The sequence below is a fragment of the Capsicum annuum genome, chromosome 5 (genome assembly GCF_002878395.1).
Source record: "Capsicum annuum cultivar UCD-10X-F1 chromosome 5, UCD10Xv1.1, whole genome shotgun sequence".
In the NCBI taxonomy this organism is placed as follows: Eukaryota; Viridiplantae; Streptophyta; class Magnoliopsida; order Solanales; family Solanaceae; genus Capsicum; species Capsicum annuum.
In genome coordinates, this window is record NC_061115.1 from 178,080,544 (window position 1) to 178,102,603 (window position 22,060).

General features: G+C 36.7%; 1 protein-coding gene across 1 annotated transcript; it reads left to right on the plus strand.

Annotated features, from left to right (window-relative positions):
• Positions 1–206: 206 nt before the first annotated feature.
• On the plus strand, positions 207–7,239 carry LOC107870969. Its single transcript, XM_016717695.2, has 6 exons — positions 207–1,310; positions 2,486–2,664; positions 4,209–4,267; positions 4,386–4,514; positions 5,888–6,023; positions 6,652–7,239. The coding sequence occupies exons 1-6, from the start codon at positions 791–793 to the stop codon at positions 7,000–7,002; spliced, it is 1,374 nt and encodes a 457-aa protein (XP_016573181.1). The 5' UTR covers positions 207–790; the 3' UTR covers positions 7,003–7,239.
• The last annotated feature ends 14,821 nt before the right edge of the window (positions 7,240–22,060 follow it).

Here is a 22,060-nt window from a genome sequence, read left to right on the forward strand (position 1 = left end):
TAAAATAAATGTAATACTATAATTTTAAACATGTATTTTATTTCAGTCAAATATAAAATAAAATAATTAAAATTAATTTTAGAATTAATTTTTTTTTTTTGTTTACCAAACTAGCCTAGAGAATAAACACATACTTGGACATTAAGACAAGAACCAGAATCATCTGTTTACTGTACACTTTAATTTTTCCCACTTATTTCCACGTCTCTGTCAATCCACTAAAATCGTAATCAATATTCTTTTCCTAGTCAATCCTCACAAAAACCCACGTGAAAACTTCCAGTTGTTTCCCCAATTTCCTCTTGAAGAATCCAGAAAACAATTTTTACTTTTTTCTGGAAGAGAGTTCAACTGTTATACCTCTAATTTTATTGGGTTGTATTAATTTATTGGGTTGTCCTTATCGAAAGAGTTCAATTGTTATATTACTAATTTTATTGAGCCGTCCGCGGAGCAATTGTGCATTGATGTGTATTAGTTTAGCTTACATATCGGTAATTGATGTCAGTTTCTTGTGGAATACCTATTTCCCCAACTTTCGCTTGAACAATCCAGGACAATTTTAGGTTCAGTGGTAATACCACTGATTATATTGAGTCGTTCTTGTAGCAATTGTACATTGTTATGTATTAGTTTGAGTTCATATATCATAATTGATTCCCCGAACTTTTTCTTGAAGAATCAAGAAAACAATTTTACATTCTTTATTTTGATAGAAGAGTGAATAGTGTTAGACCATTAATTTTATTTGTACCAATTGCACGTTATTGTGTATTAGTTGAGCTCATTAATGTCAGTTTCTTGCGGAGTTGAGTGTGTTTTGGTAGTTGGTTGCCTCCGTTGGGCATGGAAGCGCTGCACATACATTGGTAATGACGACAGTGCAACATGGCCAGAAGCAACCTACGAGGAATTCGAACCAGTTCCTCGCATCTGCCGTACAATTCTAGCTGTATATGAACCAAATCTTCATAACCCCAAGTTCCCGCCCCCAGGCGGGTACCGGTTAAACCCAGATTGGGTCATTAAACGGGTCACATATGAACAAACCTGTGGCCACGCGCCACCGTATTTGATTTACTGTGATCATGAACACCAGGAGATTGTGCTGGCAATTCGAGGTTTGAATTTGCTGAATGAAAGTGATTATAAAGTTTTGTTGGATAATAGGTTAGGGAAGCAAATGTTTGATGGAGGGTATGTACATCATGGGTTGTTGAAATCTGCTATTTGGGTTTTGAATAACGAGTCCGAGACTTTGAAGAAGCTTTGGATTGACAATGGGAGGTGCTACAAAATGATATTTGCCGGTAAATTTCAACTACACATATATATGATTTGCGCAAAATTTCAATTTCAACTTTAAATCAATAACAGCATAGCCCGTGTAATTTCACCAGTATTTCACAAGTGGGTTCAGAGTTAGTGTATGCAGACCTTATTATTACCTTGGAGGTAGAGACTTGTTTCTGATAGACCTTCAAATCCCAAATCCTCCAGAAAGAATTATTTGAAGTTTCAAATTGTGATTTCAAAATTTTTTTTGAGTATAGAGCTTCCTATAAGTTTTTATAACCCAAAATAACCATAATTTTATATTTTGTGAAATAAAACTCATGCTCAACACGAAGAGATTGCTCATGTCACGTTGGAGATTTTTTTTTTTTTTTGGTTTTTCACCTAGTGTCTGGTACCTATATTGGAGCCCGAGTAAATCTAGATTCTCACCGGGAAGTTCTACATTGGGGGTAAAGCGCCCCCTAACAAATGTGATTTTGTACCATGGAGACCCGACGATTCCGTACCAGGGAGACCCAAACCCATGACTTCTGGTTAAGGATGAGGAGTACTTACCACTTCACCACAGCCCATGTTGGTGGGAGGATCTTATCAAAGAATATCTAGTTAATACTATTGTCGATTTATTAGACCAGTGAATTTTTGTAATATTATGTGTATTTTTGAAACTTTGTAATCACATGTAATCACTAGTACTTATTTATAAAAGGAACATGTAGATATATGATCTATTAATTCAGCGTGTTAGGTATGGACTTCTACTTCATCAGAGGTAGAGGTATGGACTGCGTACATCTTACCCCCCAGACCCCACTAGGTGGGAATACACTGGGTTTGTTGTTGTTGTTGTTGTTGTAATTCAGCGTGTTAGGATATTTTGAAACCTTTTTTTATGAACTATGATTTGCTCATTTGATAAGATTTTATAAGAATTGGAGAAGCTTTGATAGTTTTCACAAATTATGAAATTTTCATGTTTATAAGAAAAAACTACAACTTAAGAAATTCAAATTACATGTTCGATCAAAACTTTTCAAGCCCTTAGATTAAGTTCTTCTAAATTTACAATTTCCAATCTCAATACAATTTTATCTTTTTGGATTTGTGTTGCGTTTTAACCAGTCAAAACCAATGTAAACTTGAGTGATTGTATGGATTACTAAAAAATGGCGCCACTATTTTGCAGGGCATTCTTTGGGTTCTGGTGTGGTGTCCTTGCTAACAATAATTGTGGTGAATCGTAAAGATAGGTTAGGGGGAATTCCAAGGAATCTTGTCAGGTGTTATGCAGTTGCACCAGCAAGATGTATGTCACTCAACTTGGCTGTTAAGTATGCTGATGTAATACACTCAGTCATATTGCAGGTGAGTGTCAAAGCTAATTCAAAATTTTAACGTCAATGAGTGCTGACATTATATGACTTTTGTATTTTTAAGATAATATTTAGATTATATATGGGATCTGAATCGAAAGATGCTATCTTTCTATGATGCATACGCACATGGTGAGAATGCTTACATATTTGGAATATATTAAATCCCCTTTCAAAAGATGTGAAGCCATTTTCTTGCTTAGTTGAATGGCTTTCATAGTCTTAAGGTAATCTATCCAAAGAGCCTACCCCATAATAGATTATAGATTCAGCTAAAGCTTCTTTTAATGAATATGTTCTAATGTGTGATCCTCGTGTAGCTTCTACTAGGATAGAGAGATGGACTAGGATGGTGATAGAATAAGATAATGTACTGAGTTGATTTAGCGGAAATCTTTTGGGAGGATAATCTTAGTGCGCTTCTGGTGAATTTACTATGCAATGACTTGGGTGGTTGTTGCATTTCCTTAGCAATGACTCCTCTTTTTCTCCTTTCTTGTTCTTTTTTTTTTTGACTGGGAGTTCACTAGCTTTGCACTACCTCCATGAACTGCTGATGGTAGTTGTGGTTGATTCGAGGATCTTATGCAGCGAAGCAACTCCTCTATTGTGTTTCACTTTCTCCGCAGACCCCTGGTCCGTTGTACTGAAGCAATTTAAAAGAGAACAATTAGGCTTATATTCTATCCACTCTACAATTCCTACTGACAAAAGCAGTTCTTTGCTGCATCCCTTCGATACATCCCCTCGATGAGAAAAGGGTATCCTATGAAATTCCTACCAGTAGACTTCCGTTTACCCAAAGTAAATTGTTTAAGTGTTGTCCTTTGTCTCATTTTTTATATCTTAATCATTTGACTCTGCTGCTAAAGCTAACACATACTCTTCATCTTCTCCTTTAGGATAGGATTGTCGTTGCTCATTTTTCCTTTTCACTCTCAGAGGATGGGTTGTCGTATTCTTTATAGACCGAAAAATACGCCAAATCTTAATTGAAATGGTTGTTCTAACAAAGTTATTGTCTCTTTCACCCACGCCATTACTTGTGATTTTTAATGTCAAAATTATCACATCATTCTCAGAATACAGGTTAATTCTGATTGAGCTGATAGCTTACTTGCTACTGATAATTTATCACATGATGCTCAGAATACAGGTTTATTACGAATAAACTAATATCTTACTCATTGTTGCAGCTACTGATTAGTTAAACTTAAACCATTGGGAAGTGCAATTGTTGGGATATCTTGTTTCTTTTTCTTTTTTTACAAAAAAAATGAGGAATTAGTTGGATATCTAAGCAAAATTGTGTCCACATTAGCAGAAATTATTTTTCCATTTCTGTTCTCTGATCATATTTGCAAACTTCAGAAGTTTCTTCTTTGCAGCAATATATCTTGCTTAAATAATTAGACTCAAATTTTAGTCCTGAAGCCATAAAAAGACCTGGATAGTGGATATAATCATATATATGGTTGGTTTTTCTTTAGTTTCCCATGCGACTTAACAATGGTACCGTGACTTTTTCTTCTGAAGGATGATTTCCTGCCAAGAACAGCTACACCACTCGAAGACATATTTAAGTCCATCTTCTGGTTAGTATAATTCTAATACACTTTTTGGATGCATAACAATGCCCTTGAGTTCTCTATGTTTTGCCTTTGAGTGATTGCTATAATTATCTCTTATACCAGGCATTAATGCTTTCAACAGTTTACCCTGCCTGATATTTTTGATATGCTTGAGAGATACCTTCATCCCTGAGGGTAGAAAACTCCGAGATCCAAGAAGACTTTATGCGCCTGGCCGAATGTATCACATTGTAGAAAGAAAATTTTGCAGGTAAACCACATTCAAATGAGAGATGCTAGTATGTAATGTAATGTTAAAGTAATGCAAACTAATGATTATATATAACAAACCTTGTTGAATAGTTTCACAGAAACGCCAAACTTTGCTTGTAGTCATTGTGTGCTTTGCTAACTTTATCTTCTAAATAAATTATAGGCTCCCTCAGTTCCGTGATGATGTTTCGTTCTTTCTAATATGCCATTGTCTTGATTTCATGTTTATGTTTCATAGCCTGGCTTATAATTCTATCAAATTGGTGTTGGGGTCTGATCCTTGCTAGTTGGCACTATCAACTAGTATGAGTCATTCCAAACATCTAGTTGCTATTTTCTCCAGAAAGGATGTTCTTCTGGAAACAGTCTTACTATTTATATAACTTCTAATACTCGATCATGAATGGGTCATATGCTCTTTAGCCATGTTCACACTACCAATCTCGCCATTATTCTTTGCCCTCATCTTGTTAAATGCTTGGATTAGGATATGCTTAGGTCCCTGAATTATTGCCGATGTTATGGAGAAGTTCCGTATGAAATGCGTTGTCATCTTAAAAGAAGAAGGGCAGCCCGGTGTACAAAGCTCCCGCTATGTGTTGTCATCTTATATCCTATTAAATAGAAGATTGCTGAATAGGATTAAGCTCACATAAAAAGATGAAGCTCATCATGAATACCACTACAAAACGTTGGAAGTGCTACATTCCTATTTATGGTTTGAAGTTAAAGGGAGAAAAGGAAAGGAATGGCTGATAGAGATGGATTTTCACACAGAAAAGCAGTTTGTTCTTAATTGTTTCAATTCCTTTCCTTTTCATTGTAACCAATCAGCTCGCAGCATTAAGCCTCATTGCTTTAGTTTCCTTTAGTTTAAACTTAATAAGTCTGTCCCTGTTTATTATCCGCTTCCGTTCTTCTCCCTAAAGTGCAACATGAGTTGGTTTCAAGTGGGAGAAATGAGAAACTTAAGCAGTAAGTATTGATTCTTGGTCCATTTATCTCTCGTGTGTCCAGGATTTAGCTACCTAACGAGCACATATTTTGTGTATTCATCGTGTCTGCTGATGCTACTGTATATTTCTTCAGATAACTGTCAGAACAATATCTGAACATGTTTACGCGTTTGTAATTATTGTACGGATGCTCCTATGGAAAAGTATATTCAAATTAGACCATGGGGTTTTCCCACTGTTCTAGATTTCAACTTATCTGTAAAGAAAAAACATTTTCCCCAAGCAAGTAGAACTTTTTAATTGGCCGACTTGTTGGATGTGATTGTTGCTGTCATTCGTTGCTTCATTTTTGTTATGATATCTTGACAACCCTGAATCTTTTAGTACTCCTGATGTATCATTTCCTGCTTGACAGATGTGGGAGGTACCCTCCAGATGTTAGAACTGCAATTCCAGTTGATGGAAGATTTGAACATATCGTGTTGTCATGCAATGCAACATCTGATCACGGAATTATTTGGATAGAAAAAGAATCTGAAAAGGCATTTGCAGTAAGTAGAACCAACATTCTTTGTCCTTTGAAAGGAAAAATGTAGTTGGTCATCTGTGATTCCATTTTGGGATGGAACATGTAAGGACTAATGTCTTGACTTTAACGTGCTAAAATTTCCAAAGACAAAAGCATGAACCTAGTCACTTTGTCATTGGTAAGAGGAGTGGCTTCCTTCATATAAAGAACTAATTTATACCTTCGGGAACTACTCTATATTTTAAGATTTTTATCCCAAGAAAGTAGACAAAATTTAATGAAATAATTGGTACAGTCAATAGTAGTCAATACCTTTGAGCTAAGGATTTCACCTTTGTAAGACGGTGTATCTTTTTGCAACAAACGTGTAACTTCAATTTGCGACCTATAAAAAGCTGCTGGCTTTTCTCTGAATTCCCAAAACAAAAGTTTAACCATTGGCTTAAATTTTAAGATACCTGAAGAGCATAGCAGCAGCACCAGTGTGTATAGTCAGTCAGCTATGTTTCTGCAAGTCATTAGCATTTTTGTATAGTGATTACATTAATCAATTAATCCAACGATGTCTCAGTCCCAAATCGGTTGGGGTAGGATACATGAATCCTCGTGTTGAAGGAATTTTGATCTTGCGAGGAAATACTTCTGTGCAGAGACTTAAGGAGGCTAGTGCAGAGACTACCACTACTCCCCCAAAAGTGCAGAAAATTGTAAGGCTGAAGACACTAGAAAAAGAACACAAGGATGCACTTGAAAGAGCGGTCAGTTTAAATATACCACATGCTGTGGGCGTAGATGAAGAAGAACCCTCAACACAGAAAGAGGAAGAACCCATGGAGGATATACCTTTTGAGGAATGTAAAGAATATGGCGAAGATGCATCCACAAGCAAAACCCAAGGACGTGATGCGAGAACTAACTGGAATGAAGTAGTTGAGAAGCTTTTCAAAAGAGACATAACTGGGAAATTACGATTAATGAGAGAAACAACTGATCCCGAGTAGCAACTCTGTTCCAAGGTGATTTTTCTCTCTTTTGTTTATAATTGTTGTATGTTTGATAAAGAATCAGTTTCAACAACTCATAATTCTTTTGTACCAATAGCCTTGTACAATTTCTTCTTTTTGTATGTCAACCATAATTAATGTACAATCTGCAGCCCCATCAAAAGTGTGGTTGCAAATTCTTTTGTGCTATAGTCCTCGTGGAATTATGTTGATGAATTCATGAGGTTCATTTGACATTCTGATACTACCTTATCAATTTTCTTATCCCTTTACGTTGTAGCTTTTTCGTGTCAAATTGTCGAGTGTGTATGCTGCCATGGTATTATTTAGCATTCGATTATGATTGCGAGCCTTTTAGCAATTTTTTTTATTAGGACAATGATTTAGAGCTGTTTCTGATTCATATCGAAACTCCTTTGGGGATCCAGATTTAGATGTGAAAAAATAGGCCATTCCGCACCTTTTTCTCATGGACCAAATAAATCAATGCCACTATCACCTTGTCTTTGCTTTCTTTGATAATATTCATTTATCAAAGAGGTGCATACTTTAATAGTCCAACATTGCAATATATGATGAAGAACACCATCAGAGGTCACTGCAAAGTTCCCCAGGTTACTCAGCACCGTATTTCAACTGAATTAGTTTTCTGTCAATGCCAACTGGCTATGGTGTATATCTCAATGATAGAACAAAATTTAGGACTAAGAACTGGCAACAGACATAAAACTACCCATTTTGGCTCTCTATTTGTTTGAATAAAATGATAGAGACCAATTGGTCGAACAAAGACGAAAGTTGGCTTGGCCATAGTAGTCCAAGGATCCGTGTGGAAGGGCTCTCGCTCCAAGATTCAGGTAAGTTATGCTTCTGATGTTCGAAGAATATTTTAGATAAGGATCAAAAAAACTCTCTCTCTTCTCTTTCTGCCCTTTCTCTCCATCATCAACAAACGTCAAATAAACTTTACTGTATACTTGGGGCTCTCTCCGATGATCTTTCTCCGTCGAAATCGTCTTGGACTGACCGGCTGAATCTGACTTCGGCGACGATGTAGATGCGCCGGAAACAGGTCAGGGTTACTCCCTTTCTCCCCCCATTCTCTCTCTCCCGAGTTCTCTCTCTATCCCCTTCTCTCTTCCTTCCCCGATTCCCCTTCTCGGCATTGCTATTACCAGCGGTACTAGGGTTTCTGCCGGCTTAACTCCGGCGACGGTGTAAGTGGGCAGCACTGGACATTGCTTATAAGACGCTCCGGCGACTCTACCTGGCGACATTCAGGTGACAAGAACACTATTCCGGCGACCAATTTCTACCGCAAATTACCGGAATCCAGCGACTCAACTAAGTATACGGACACAACCCAGCTTCGATCAGGTGCATGCTATCCATCTTTTCTAGTTGTGTATAGCTTCCTTGATTTTTAGAGTCTGCTACTAGTAGTGTTCTGTACTATTCTTGTTGGGATTCCTGTTTTGTAGAGTCTTGGCTGATTATCTGGTTGTGGATGTCGAATTTCTTGTTGATTGGTTACTTTGTAATAGTATTTTACGTGTGAATCTTTTTATTGTTCTTAGTAGTTTTGGAGTGTGTTACCTTGTCTGATTACTGTTACTTGATGTACTAGCATATACATTAATTGTGGTAGTATTAGTTCCCGCTATTGACTATTGTTTATCAAAATTTGTGTTATATTATTGGTTTTGATGCTCTCTATCTATTATAGATTGTTGTCTGTGCCCCTAGCTCCTTTATTGACTTCATTTTAACTAGTGTACCCTTTTACCTTAGCTTGATCCCCCTTTGTTGCATAGTGGCTGTGATTGGCGATGGTAGACTAGGGTCATGTCTTAGGTCGGGGTCGGGGTCAGGGTTAGGAGGTGTTGGGTCTAGGATCGAGTTTGGGGTTAGGGGCTAGGGGTAGTAAGGTTAGGCGGTATAAGGGAGCTTCTAGGTTGCGAGTTGGGTCTTGGAACATCGGTACTTTGAAGGGTAAGTCTATAAAGATGGTAAAGATTCTTACAAAGAGGAGGGTTAGTGTAGCGTGTGTTCAGAAAACTAAATGGGTAGGCACTAAAGTGAGAGATGTGGATGGATATAAGTTATGGTACTCGGGTAGCATGAGACATCGAAATAGGGTAGGTATCTTAGTAGATGAAGATCTTAGGGAGCAGGTGGTAGAGGTAAAGAGAGTTAGTGATAGACTGATATCTATTAAGTTGGTCATGGGAGGGTCTACGGTGAATGTTATTAGTGCCTACGCCCCGCAAGTAGGTTTGGAAGAAGAGGAGAAGAAGGAATTCTGGGAGGTTTTAGATGAGGTGGTGAGGAGCATCCCGAGCACTGAGAAGCTTTTCGTGGGAGGGGATTTCAATGGGCATATTGGGTCTTTGTCGAGAGGGTATGATGATGTGCATGACGATTTCGGTTTTGGTGAGCGGAATGAAGGAGGAGCTTTTCTGTTAGATTTTTTTAGGGCTTTTGGGTTGTGGATAGCAAATTCGAGCTTTTCGAAGAAGAAGGATCACTTTATTACGTTTCGTAATTCAGTGGCCAAGACTCAGATAGACTTTTTGCTTCTTAGAAAAGGGGATAGAGCGTTATGTAAAGACTGTAAAGTCATACCTAGCGAGAATCTCTCGACTCAACATAGGTTGTTGGTGATGGACTTGGTTATCAATAAGGGCAAAAAGAAGAGAAGTGGGGAGGCACGACCCAGGATTAAGTGGGGTAGCTTGACTTTGGCTAGTGCTTTAGAGATGGAAGAGAACTTGAAGAGTAGGGGGGCTTGGGAGAGTAGAGGGGGTATGGATAATATGTGGGAGACGATTGCCAGTTGCATTAGGGAGACCGCTAGAGAGGTGTTGGGTGTCTCTAGAGGTCGATCTGGAAAACATTGAGGAGACTGATGGTGGAACGAAGAGGTCAAGAGAAAGGTGGCTTATGAAGAGGTCAAGAGAAAGGTGGCTTATGCTAAGTTGGTTGGGAGCAAGGATGATGAGGAAAGGCAGAAGAATAAGGAGGAGTATAAGGTAGCTAGAAAAGAGGCTAAGTTAGCGGTTACAACGGCTAAGACAACAGCTTTTGAGATTTTGTATGCGGCTTTAGAGGAGAAAGACGGAGATAAGAAGGTGTATAGGATGGCAAAGGCCAGGGAGCAGAGGGATCGTGACCTTGACCAAGTGAAGTGCATCAAAGGAGAGGATGGTATAGTGTTGGTTGAGGTGCCCTCCTTAGGGAGAAGTGGCAGTCCTATTTTCATAAACTTTTGAACGACGAGGGGGACAAAGGTTCTGTGTTGGGAGACTTAGAGATATCTGAGGAGGGTCGCGATTATAGTTCTTGTAGGCGTATCGAGGTTGAGGAGGTCAAGGGAGTTATTCGTAGGATGCGGCGGGGTAGGGCAACAGGCCCAGACGAGATTCTAGTAGATTTTTAAAAGAGCACTAACGGGGCAGGTCTAGATGGTTGACAAGGTTGTTTAACATTATTTTTAGAGTTGCTAAGATGCCTAAAGCGTGGAGGTGGAGCACGATGATTCCAATGTATAAGAACAAGGGAGACATTCAGAGTTGTAACAAATATAGAGGTATTAAATTGTTGAGTCATACTATGAAGGTTTGGGAAAGGGTGGTAGAGTTGAGGATGAGGAGGATCATGACGATCTCTGAGAATTAGTTCGGTTTTATGCCTGGTCGCTCGACTACTGAAGCCATTCACTTTGTGAGGAGATTAGTGGAGCAGTTTCGAGAGAGGAAGAAAGACTTGCACATGGTGTTATTGATCTAAAGAAGGCGTATGACAGAGTTCCCAGGGAGATTCTGTGGAGGTGCTTGGAGGCTAGAGGGGTGCCTGTGGCGTACACTAGGTCGATTCAGGATATGTATGATGGTGCGAAGACTCGTGTGAGGACGGTAGGTGGAGATTCGGAGCACTTTACAGTTTTGATAAGGTTGCACCAAGGATCGACTCTTAGCCCGTTTCTATTTGCCTTGGTGATGGATGTTTTGACGCGATATATTCAAGGGGGGTGCCTTGGTTTATGTTATTTACAGATGATGTGGTTCTGATCGACGAGACTCGGGGTGGAGTTAATGATAAGTTGGAGATTTGGAGACAGACGCTTGAATCTAAAAGTTTTCGGTTAAGTAGAACCAAAATAGAGTACTTGGAGTGTAAGTTCAGTGATATGTTGCAAGAAAATGGAGTGGTTGTGAAGCTAGACTCTCAGGCCATCCAGAAGAGGGAGAGTTTCAAGTATCTAGGGTTCATAATTCAGGGTAATGGTGAGATTGACGAGGATGTCACACATCGTATTGGGGCAGGGTGGTTGAAGTAGAGGCTCGCTTCGGGAGTCCTTTGTGATAAGAAGATGCCTCCGAAGCTTAAAGGTAGGTTCTACAGAATGGTAGTCCGAACGAATGTTGTATGGAGCGGAGTGTTGGCCAGTTAAGAACTCCCACATCCAAAAGGTGAGGGTGGCAGAGATGCGAATGTTGTACCAGGAAAGATAGGGTGAGGAATGAGATTATTCGGGAGAAGGTGGGAGTTTCCTCTGTGGAGGATAAGTTGCGAGAAGTGAGGCTATGTTGGTTCGGGCATGTGATGAGGAGGGACCCTGATGCTCCAGTGCGGAGGTGTGAGACTCTGGCTATGGATGGTTTTAGGCGGGCTAGAGGTAGACCGAAGAAATATTGGAAGGAGGTAATTAGGCATGATATGGAGCAATTGCAGCTTACAGAGGACATGACCCTTGATAGGAAGGTGTGGAGGACGCGGATTAGGGTAGAGGGTTAGGAGGTGGGAGCGCGGCGGTAGTAATAAGGGAGTGCTCCTTTGGGTCTGGAGTTTCTGGTTCGTAGTGTTATGGCTGTAGTTTTTGGGGCTAGTGGTGTTGACTTTTTTGCATCCCGTACTAGTTTATTATGCACTTATCTTTTGTGTTTGTTATACTGTTAGTTTGTGTTGTGTACCATACTAATTTATATATGCTTACTTTTTGTATTGGTTATACTGTTATTGGTCCTAAGTCGGGGGTCTGTCGGAAACAGCCTCTCTACTTCTCTTGAGGTAGTGGTATGATCTGCGTACACTCTACCCTCCTCATACCCCACTAGGTGGGAATACACTGGGTATGTTGTTGTTGTTGTATCCTTATGGGCTTTAGCAGTCATGTGAGGGCTATATGCTTCCTAGAAATTGCTGCAAATTAATTCGTTACTTGACAAAGGTTTGTCCACGCTGATATCCTATGTTGCTCGGACTCTTCAAAAATGTCAATGGGTGTGTGTCGGATTCGCCAAAACTAGTGTATTTTTGAAGAATCCGACATGGGTGCGCAGGGGCGGACCTAGCATACAATAAGGGGGTTCGGGGGTGAAAAATTATACGATATACATGGTTAAAATTATTTTCTATGTATATATAATAGATGTTGAATCCTCTTCGGTTAGTTCCTGTGTGTACTTTTAACCCCCCTCAATGAAATTCCTGACGACGTTGCTGCGGGTGCGGCATCGAAAGTGAAGAGTCCGCGCAACTTAGCTGATATCAATCCTATAGAAACTCTCTCCTGTCATAATTGGAAGACTGTGGACATAGCAAAACGGCTAATGTGTAGGTTTTGTTTGTAATCTATTTATAGCTTGTGTATTACTTACATTTTAGACAGAGAGTTATAACTTGGCATGTTATAACCATATCGTATGTCATGTATTTGTTGCAGCTGGTATGTGCAAACACCAAAACTGTCAGCTAGTTTCCTAATATGACCGTTGCAAACACACTTTTCTTCCGTTTTTCTTTTCTTTTTTCACATAATGAACAACAAAGTAGAAGAGGTTCAACTGAACATAGTATTCGAAAGCCAGAGACCTGCAGTTTGAATTGCAACCTCTTGGCTACTGAACTACTCGTTTAGGAAACATTGGAGGAGATAAAGCTTTTGGTAAATAGATGTGACATTAGAACTCGACATTGCTACAGAGAAGCCAACCGAGTTGTTGACAAGTTGGCGTATCTTAGTAATGCTAGTCAAATGTACGTGCTTTGCACATGTGTCTCGTGTTGATAAGTATAATTATATATATAAAGAAATAAAATTATAAAAAAAATAGCAATTGAGTTAAAATAAATGTTGTATCTATTTAAAAGATATAATTTGACACTAAGTGTTTCAACTTAATCAATAAAACTATATATAAAATAAAAAATTTAAAGAATTAAAAATTTTTACTCATCAAAGAAAAAGATGTAGAGAAAAATTAAGTCGCAAAGCAGCATTTGTTGTATATATACGCAGAGGCGTAGTCGGAATTTCAAGTAAGGGGTTCAATATTCAAAGAAAACTAAGTCGGAGGGGGTTCAACACCTACTATAACCACATAAAAAAATAATTTTAATCATGTATAAATAGTATATTTTTCCGTCGAGGGAGTTCATCCAAAGAGGGCCAGCTCCGCCTCTGCATATACGTCATATCAAATTAAAACATAAATATTATTAGTAATCTATGATCCAATTTATGGTTGAGATTAATATTCATGATATAAAATATAAGAGAAAGGGATAAAAAAATCAAAAATTTAAGAAAGTACAAATAAAAAAAAACACTCTGTAAGAATATATTATTATTTTTTGATCTTGTCCGACATCCCTTCTTTACCTTGCTACAGCTAATGATCGTACATGGACAAACTTTTTACTTTCTTCAATTATTCAAAATAAATATTGTATATATCTTTAATTAAAGATGGTACAGAATTAGATGTAAATATTTAATGATACACTTACGACAACATCATTATGCATTACCTATTTTTTGTTAAATTATTATTAAAAAAGGACTCACAAATTTGCTCAATAAATAACTGCTAAAATAGTATTTTGTTAGTATTAAAGTTCATATTTGATTACATCTTTTTACGTAAAAGATTAATTTATTATTAGTTCCTCAAATATAAATTAATAATTAAAAATTAATAATATTTTTAATTATGTTTAAACAAGGAAAGATTAATAACCTTGAAAATTAACAGTATTTTTAATTATGTTTAAATAAGGAAAGATTAATAACCAAATTTTAATAAGACACCTAAAATATTATAAAATAATTAAATAATTTAGTAATATGGTAAATGACAGTTTTGTCTGTTGTAGAGTCTTTTAATGAAGGGCAAAAAGGTCAAATCACTTTTCTAAAGATCTTCATATACGTGCCTTGCACATATATTTCACTTTAATGAGTACAATTTTATAAAATCATTTGAACATAAAAATTTTAATAGTTATCACAAAATTATTAACGATTTGAGTACTGATGTTAATGACTAAGCTACTCGGATTCTTTACTTTCGGTGTCGCACCTGTGTCGACACGACACGACATGGGTGTGGGTGTAGGTGTGGGATCTGTACACGATGTGGTCAATCGATTTTGGGTAATTTGACCAAAATCAACCGGGAAAGTCTGGACAGATTTAAGAAATTCTATAAACAAAATAAAAGCTAAGGTGAAATTGAAGAAAATGGAATACCTTGTATATAGAAATTTCTATGTTATTGCTTTTCTTTTCATCTCTTTTCAGGATTTTCTTCTTGAAAAATATTTTCTCCTTAAGTTTTCCACATAATATCTCAAAATTTATGTTCTATAACTCTATTTTTAGATATTTAAATTATTTTTCGCTGAATCCCCGCACCCGTATCCGTCCCTAGATCCATATCCCCGAATCTTTAAATTGAGACCGTGAAAGATTCGACCTCTAGATCCGTACGCGTATCGGACACCCGCACCCGAATCCGAGCAACTTAGGTTAATAATAATGAGAATAAGCGAGACAATGCTAGCTTAACTATCTAACAAACCTTCTATAATAAATTTAGTTATAACAAATCAAAGCAGGGGAAAATCACAAGAACAATGTTTTGACACTAACTCAGCACCACAAGAGCGGTGTTTTGACACTAACTGAAATCACAATATAGTTAATAATAGTCAACAACTTACCTTACAATCAAAAGAAAAAATATAAAATCAAATACAATGGAATTTTTATTCGTTTAGTTAAGTGCATGATAAAATAAAAACAAACAAAATATAGGAAATCCAATTGAGCAAACAAAGTAACAAAGCATCAATCTAAAAAATTCATTTGAGCAAACAAAGAACAAAAAAAAAAAGAGATAACCTTAAACTTTTGGTTATTTCATTCAGCGACCATGGGCGGAGCTATAGTCAAGTAAGGGTGGTCAATTGAACACCCTTCGTCGGAAAACTAAAACTGTGTATACAAATAAAATATTCAGTAATAGCTGGATATAATGACAAATGAACAACTATTTCATGAATTGAGCGTGGTAGTCCAGCGGTAAAGGTGTTCATTTGCGGCCCGTAGTTTTGTTGTTCAAACCCCACTTCCACATCCTTTTCTTTTTATGTTTTTCACGTTTATTCTTTTGAATTGATTTTAAATATGACAAGACTGACAACCACGTGGATTGTTGGGACCTTCTCATTTCTAAGTTTTATGGCATAAATCAGTCAACATAAAAGAAAAGAAATCAACTACTACTATTTATTTTTAGCTTATCTTTAGATTTTCTTTTATGTTTCATATTTCTTTGTTATTATCTTTTGACATGTTTTATTTATTTCGCTAGTAGCTAAAATTATTTTTATTGTTAGTAGTGATTTATGTAATAGATTTGTTTTATATGTAAGTGTTAATATGATTTAATTACTTATGAAATTTATTTTTTCTACTTCGTTAGAAGAGTAAATTTTCTCATTTTTAAGGAACTTGATTTTCTAGAGAAAATATTTTGATCAATCAAACATGAAAAAATAGAAAAAAAAATTTCTCTGATATTTCCTCCACACCAAAAACACTCTAGGTTTTATTTTTTTTCTTTTTTATTGTTTGATTTCTGCTTGAAAAAAAGCATAGAACAAATTTTGAGTAGAAACAATTATGCAGCCATCCAAGCCGAGTGGGGGCATCCACTCGTGACTAAAATAATATATATTTTGAGCATTCACTCGCCTAAAAAAAAATTATTCACTCTTTTAAAACTTGAACATCCTTGACAAAATTTCTAGCTCCGCCACTATCAGCGACAACATGCTTGGTTCGTCCAATTCTTCGATCGATTGAAATTTTCAACTGAAAGAGAAACACGAGAAATTATATCAATTGTTGGTTATTTATAATTTATATAATCGTTAAAACTATTGATAAAAACATAGAAAAAAAAAAGACACAAAGAATGATGGTAATGAATATAAGAAGTGTTAGCTATAAAATCTCTGTTTCTGTTTTTGAGTTTACTGTTTTTGACTTGTCTGTTATAATAAGACCTATTCTTTAGGAGAAATAGGGACTGTTTTCTAGTCACTACGCTATAGGCTTGTAAAGCGTAGAATCTGTTTTATTTTTTTTCTGTGTAAAAGGCTATAAATAGCCAGTAGTTTGCGAATTGAAGATACTTCCCTCTATTCAGTTTTCTTAATTTTCTGAGTTCTGATTTTCAACATTTGGTATCAGAGCGCTTGTGAAAGGGACCTGATTAAAAGGAGAGTCTGAAAGTGAGTGAAAGATGACAACCACAGAGCCATTCGTGACTCCAAAGTTTGATGGCCATTACGATCATTGGTCGATGTTGATGGAGAATTTCTTAAGGAGTAAAGAGATGTGGAATCTGGTGCATGAAGGGATACCGTCACCGGCAGTAGGAATTTCACCAGCGAGCGAGATGCAAAAGAAGGGTGTCGAGGAAGCTAAGCTCAAGGATCTGAAGGTCAAGAATTTTCTGTTCCAAGCAATTGACAGAGAGATCTTGGAAACCATTCTTGACAAAAGCCCGTCAAAGGCGATCTGGGATTCGATGAAGCAGAAATACCAGGGATCTACCAAGGTGAAGAGAGCACAACTACAAGCACTAAGGAAGGAGTTTGAAATGCTGAATATGAAGGAAGGAGAAAAGATTGATAGCTTTATTGCACGGACTCTTACAGTGGTAAATAAGATGAAGGTGAATGGTGAAAATGTACAACCAAGCACAGTGGTGTGTAAGATTTTAAGATCTTTGACTCCTAAATTCAATTATGTTGTCTGCTCGATTGAGGAGTCAAATGATTTAGATACCATGACCATGGATGAGCTCCATGGAAGTCTGCTTGTTCAAGAACAGAGAATGCAGGGATGTCTAGAGGAAGAACAAGCCTTAAGAGTCTCTTATAATGATAAGCCAGGAAGAGGAAGAGGCAGAGACTCATTTCGAGGAGGTCGAGGTAAAGACTCATTTCAAGGAGGTCGAGGTAGAGGAAGAGGGAGGTCATATCAGAATAAAGCCACAATAGAGTGTTTCAAATGTCATCAGTTGGGTCACTATCAATATGAATGTCCTGATTGGGAAAAACAAGCCAACTATGCTGAAAATGTAGAAGAAGAAGAGCTTTTGCTGATGTCTTATGTCGATTTTTCTCAAACCAAGGGAGAAGAAGCATGGTTTCTTGACTCTGGGTGTTCCAATCATATGACTGGAAACAAAGAATGGTTCTCAGAGCTGGATGAAGGATTTAAACAAACGGTGAAACTTGGTAATGACACCAGAATGGCAGTGGTGGCTAAAGGAAGTGTACGCTTTCAAGTGAATGGCATGACTCAGGTAATTTCAAATGTTTTTTACATACCTGAGTTAAAGAGCAACTTGCTGAGTATAGGACAGCTTCAGGAGAAGGGTTTAGCTATTTTAATTGAGCAAGGGACTTGTAAAATTTATCATCCTAAAAGAGGGCTGATTATCCGGACTAATATGAGCAGAAATAGAATGTTTTATCTATTAGCTTCCATTGAACCAACAAAGAATTCTATGTGTCTTCAAGCTGAAGCTTTGTCTGAGAAAGAATCACATTTGTGGCATTGTCGCTTTGGCCATTTGAGTTATACGGGGTTGAGAACGCTCGCATACAATAAGATGGTAAATGGTGTGCCTCTTCTCAAAGTTCCAGAAAGATTATGTGAAGTTTGCTTGGTTGGAAAACAACACAGAGAATCTATACCAAGACATAGTTCATGGAGAGCATCGAAGCAGCTCCAACTTGTACATTCTGATATCTGTGGACCTATCACACCAGCTTCCAACAGTAACAAAAGGTACATCTTAAGCTTTATTGATGACTTCTCACGTAAGACATGGGTTTATTTTTTACATGAGAAGTCAGAAGCTTTTGTTGCATTTAAAAATTTCAAAGCATGTGTCGAAAAGGAAATTAGTGCATACATAACCTGTTTGAGAACAGATAGAGGAGGTGATTTCAACTCCAATGAATTTGTGGAATTCTGTAAAACTCATGGTATAAGCAGGCAGTTAACAGCAGCATACACTCCACAGCAGAACGGAGTTGCTGAAAGGAAGAACAGAACAATCATGAACACAGTGCGCTCAATGTTAGCTGAGAAGAAGATTCCAAAAATGTTCTGGCCCGAAGCTGTAAAGTGGTGTGTGCACATTCAAAATAGGAGTCCAACTGTGGCAGTAAAAGAAAAAACTCCAGAAGAAGCATGGAGTGGTGTAAAGCCAACGGTGAATTATTTTCGGATCTTCGGATGTATAGCTCATGTTCACATTCCAGATCAGAAAAGGAGTAAATTGGACTCCAAGAGTAAGAAGTGTGTGTTATTGGGTGTTATTGATGAATCCAAGGCTTATAGACTGTACGATCCAATCACTAAGAAGATTATCATTAGCAATGATGTGCTATTTGAAGAAGAAGAGAGTTGGGATTGGGAAAGAGCTGAAGAAGAATTGAAGTTAAATGTGCTAGAAGATGATATAGAAAGAATTGTTGAGCATGCTGAGGAGGAAAATATTGAAAATATCTCAGGAAGTAGTAGCAGCTCAGATAATTTACCTTCAACTGACGTTAACACCGAAGGAGTTTCAGTTGAAGGGAGGGGTAAAAGGATCAGAAAAGAACCGGTCTGGATGGTGGATTATGAAACGGGTGAAGAGCTTTCAGAAGAGGTAGATATGCACGCAATGATGGTGGCAACATCAGATGATCCATTCTTATTTGAAGAAGCAGTCAAAAGCAAGAAGTGGAGAGAGGCTATGACAACAGAAATTGAAGCTATAGAGAAAAACAAGACCTGGGAACTGGTAGATTTGCCTAAAGGTGCTAAGCCCATTGGAGTGAAGTGGGTTTTCAAGACCAAACTTAATGAAAATGGGGATGTGGAGAAACACAAGGCAAGATTGGTAGCTAAGGGATATGCACAACGTTATGGAGTAGATTATACTGAAGTATTTGCATCAGTAGCAAGACTTGATACTATTCGAGTGATACTTGCAGTAGCAGCACATTGTGGATGGCAAGTCTTTCAACTTGACGTTAAGAGTGTTTTTCTTCACGGTGATATCAAGGAGGAAGTATTTGTGCATCAGCCTGAAGGTTTCATTAAAGAAGGAGAAGAAGGAAGGTTTTACAAATTGAAGAAAGCATTATATGGCCTCAAGCAAGCACCAAGGGCATGGTATAGCAAAATTGAGGCTCATTTCCTGCGAGAAGGCTTTGAGAAATGTTCTAGTGAGCACACTTTATTCACCAAGTCAAAAGGAGGTAAAATTTTGATAGTAAGTCTTTATGTAGATGACTTAATTTTCACTGGAAGTGATATGAATATGTGCAATGAGTTCAAAAGATCAATGATGTTGGAGTTTGATATGTCTGATTTAGGAAAGATGAGACACTTTCTTGGAATAGAAGTATTGCAAAATTCGAATGGTATTTTTATTTGTCAGAGGAGATATGCTCGAGAGGTGTTAGTAAGGTTTGAAATGGCAAGTAGCAATCCTGTAAAAAATCCAATTGTACCAGGTACAAAGCTGTCAAAGGATGAAGGAGGAACTAAAGTTGATGCAACCTTGTTTAAACAAGCAGTTGGGAGTCTTATGTACTTAACTGTGACTCGTCCGGACTTAATGTATGTTGTAAGTCTTATTAGCAGGTACATGTCTAGGCCAACCATGTCACACTGGTTAGCAGCCAAGAGGATTCTGAGGTATGTGAAGGGGACAACTGAGCTAGGCATTTTCTACAAAAAGGGAGAAGGAAGCTTAAAACTTTTGGCATTCACAGACAGTGGATATGCTGGTGATCTTGATGATAGGAGGAGCACTTCTGGATATGTGTTCATGATAGGGTCTGGAGCTGTATCATGGTCTTCTAAAAAACAACCAGTAGTGACTTTATCTACCACTGAGGCCGAGTATATAGCAGCAGCTCTCTGTGCATGTCAGTGTTTATGGCTTAAGAGAATCATGGGAAAGATTGGAATGGAGAAGGATGAAGCTACTATAATTCAATGTGATAGTAGTTCTGCCATTCAATTGGCTAGGAATCCAGTTTTTCATGGAAAGAGCAAGCATATTCAAGTGAGATTTCATTTCTTGAGAGATTTGGTGAATGATGGTGTTGTGGATTTGAGGTTTTGCAATTCTCAAGAACAAGTTGCAGATTTGATGACAAAGCCAATTAAGCTGGAGCAATTTGAAAAACTTCGGGGTATGATTGGAATGGTTAATGCATCAGAAGTAAGCTAAATACATATGTTTTTAGCTTAAGGGAGGGAATGTTAGCTATAAAATCTCTGTTTCTGTTTTTAAGTTTACTGTTTTTGACTTGTCTGTTATAATAAGACCTATTCTTTAGGAGAAATAGGGACTGTTTTCTAGTCACTACGCTATAGGCTTGTAAAGCGTAGAATCTGTTTTATTTTTTTTCTGTGTAAAAGGCTATAAATAGCCAGTAGTTTGCGAATTGAAGATACTTCCCTCTATTCAGTTTTCTTAATTTTCTGAGTTCTGATTTTCAACAAGAAGACGACTTGATTCAAAATCAAAATAAGAGAAAAATATAAGTAGGAATAGAAGAATGGTATGTTTCCTGTCAATTGTAATTCAAAATATTGCTTAAATAGGATTATAGAAATTATTTTTGTATGTAAAGTAAAATTCTAATTAATTTAAAAGTGTTAAATATTATAATTTAAATCAACTGAATTTAAAAATATTTAGTATTAGGACTATGTGTAGTTTAAATGGGAAAAGGATTAAGCAATTAAAATGTTTTTGGTCAAAATATTTACCCCACGTGACTTTACGAACAAAAACATATTTTACATACAATAAATGTATAAAAGTTTCCATAACTTCAAAATATTTAAATATTAAATATTTTTGACCTAATTCAAATAAAGAATTACATGATTCAAATAAAGAAGAATTTAGTACATAAAATTTATTTGCACCATATATTTTAGGATACCTTAATTACAAATTATTCTAATAGTTCTTACCATATATTTTTAGACTCCTTAATTAGTAACTTTTATCATATATTTTTAGACTCCTTAATTAGTAAATCTTACTATATATTTTTAGATTCCTTAATTAGTAATTTTCCTAATACATATATTATAGGACTTCTTAATTTAAATATTATAATATAAGAATTAATTAATAATTATAATAAAAAAGATGATTTTGTCTAAAGGAGAGACTTTAATTGAACGGTAAAAACTTCAAATCAATTTTCAAAGGATTTTCACATTTTTAATATATTATAGATTATAAATTATAGATATAGATTATAAATATAGATATAGATATAAATATAGATTTATGGAGCCCAGGACAGATTAGGGGCCCTTTTAAATACCGATAGATGACAACTTCCTTCAAAAGTCAAGAAGAAAAAAGCAAGCACCCTTACGTATGAACCACCTTGAATTTTCAGCTTTATAGCCACTTTGTATTCAGTTTTTGCAATTAGCTTCTTTGCTTTTTAATAATTGGTTAACCAAGTTCAATCTTCATAGTAAAAGGTTAGTTATAAATAGGGTTGGGCATATTTTGGTTTAAACCGAAAAAACAAAGCGAAATTAATTTTGGTTTGGTTTTTGAATTGATTTCGATTTCAAATTTTAGAAATTCGGTTAAATGGTTTGGTTTTCGGATTTCAAAAAAAAATGGATAAATCGAAAATTCAAAAT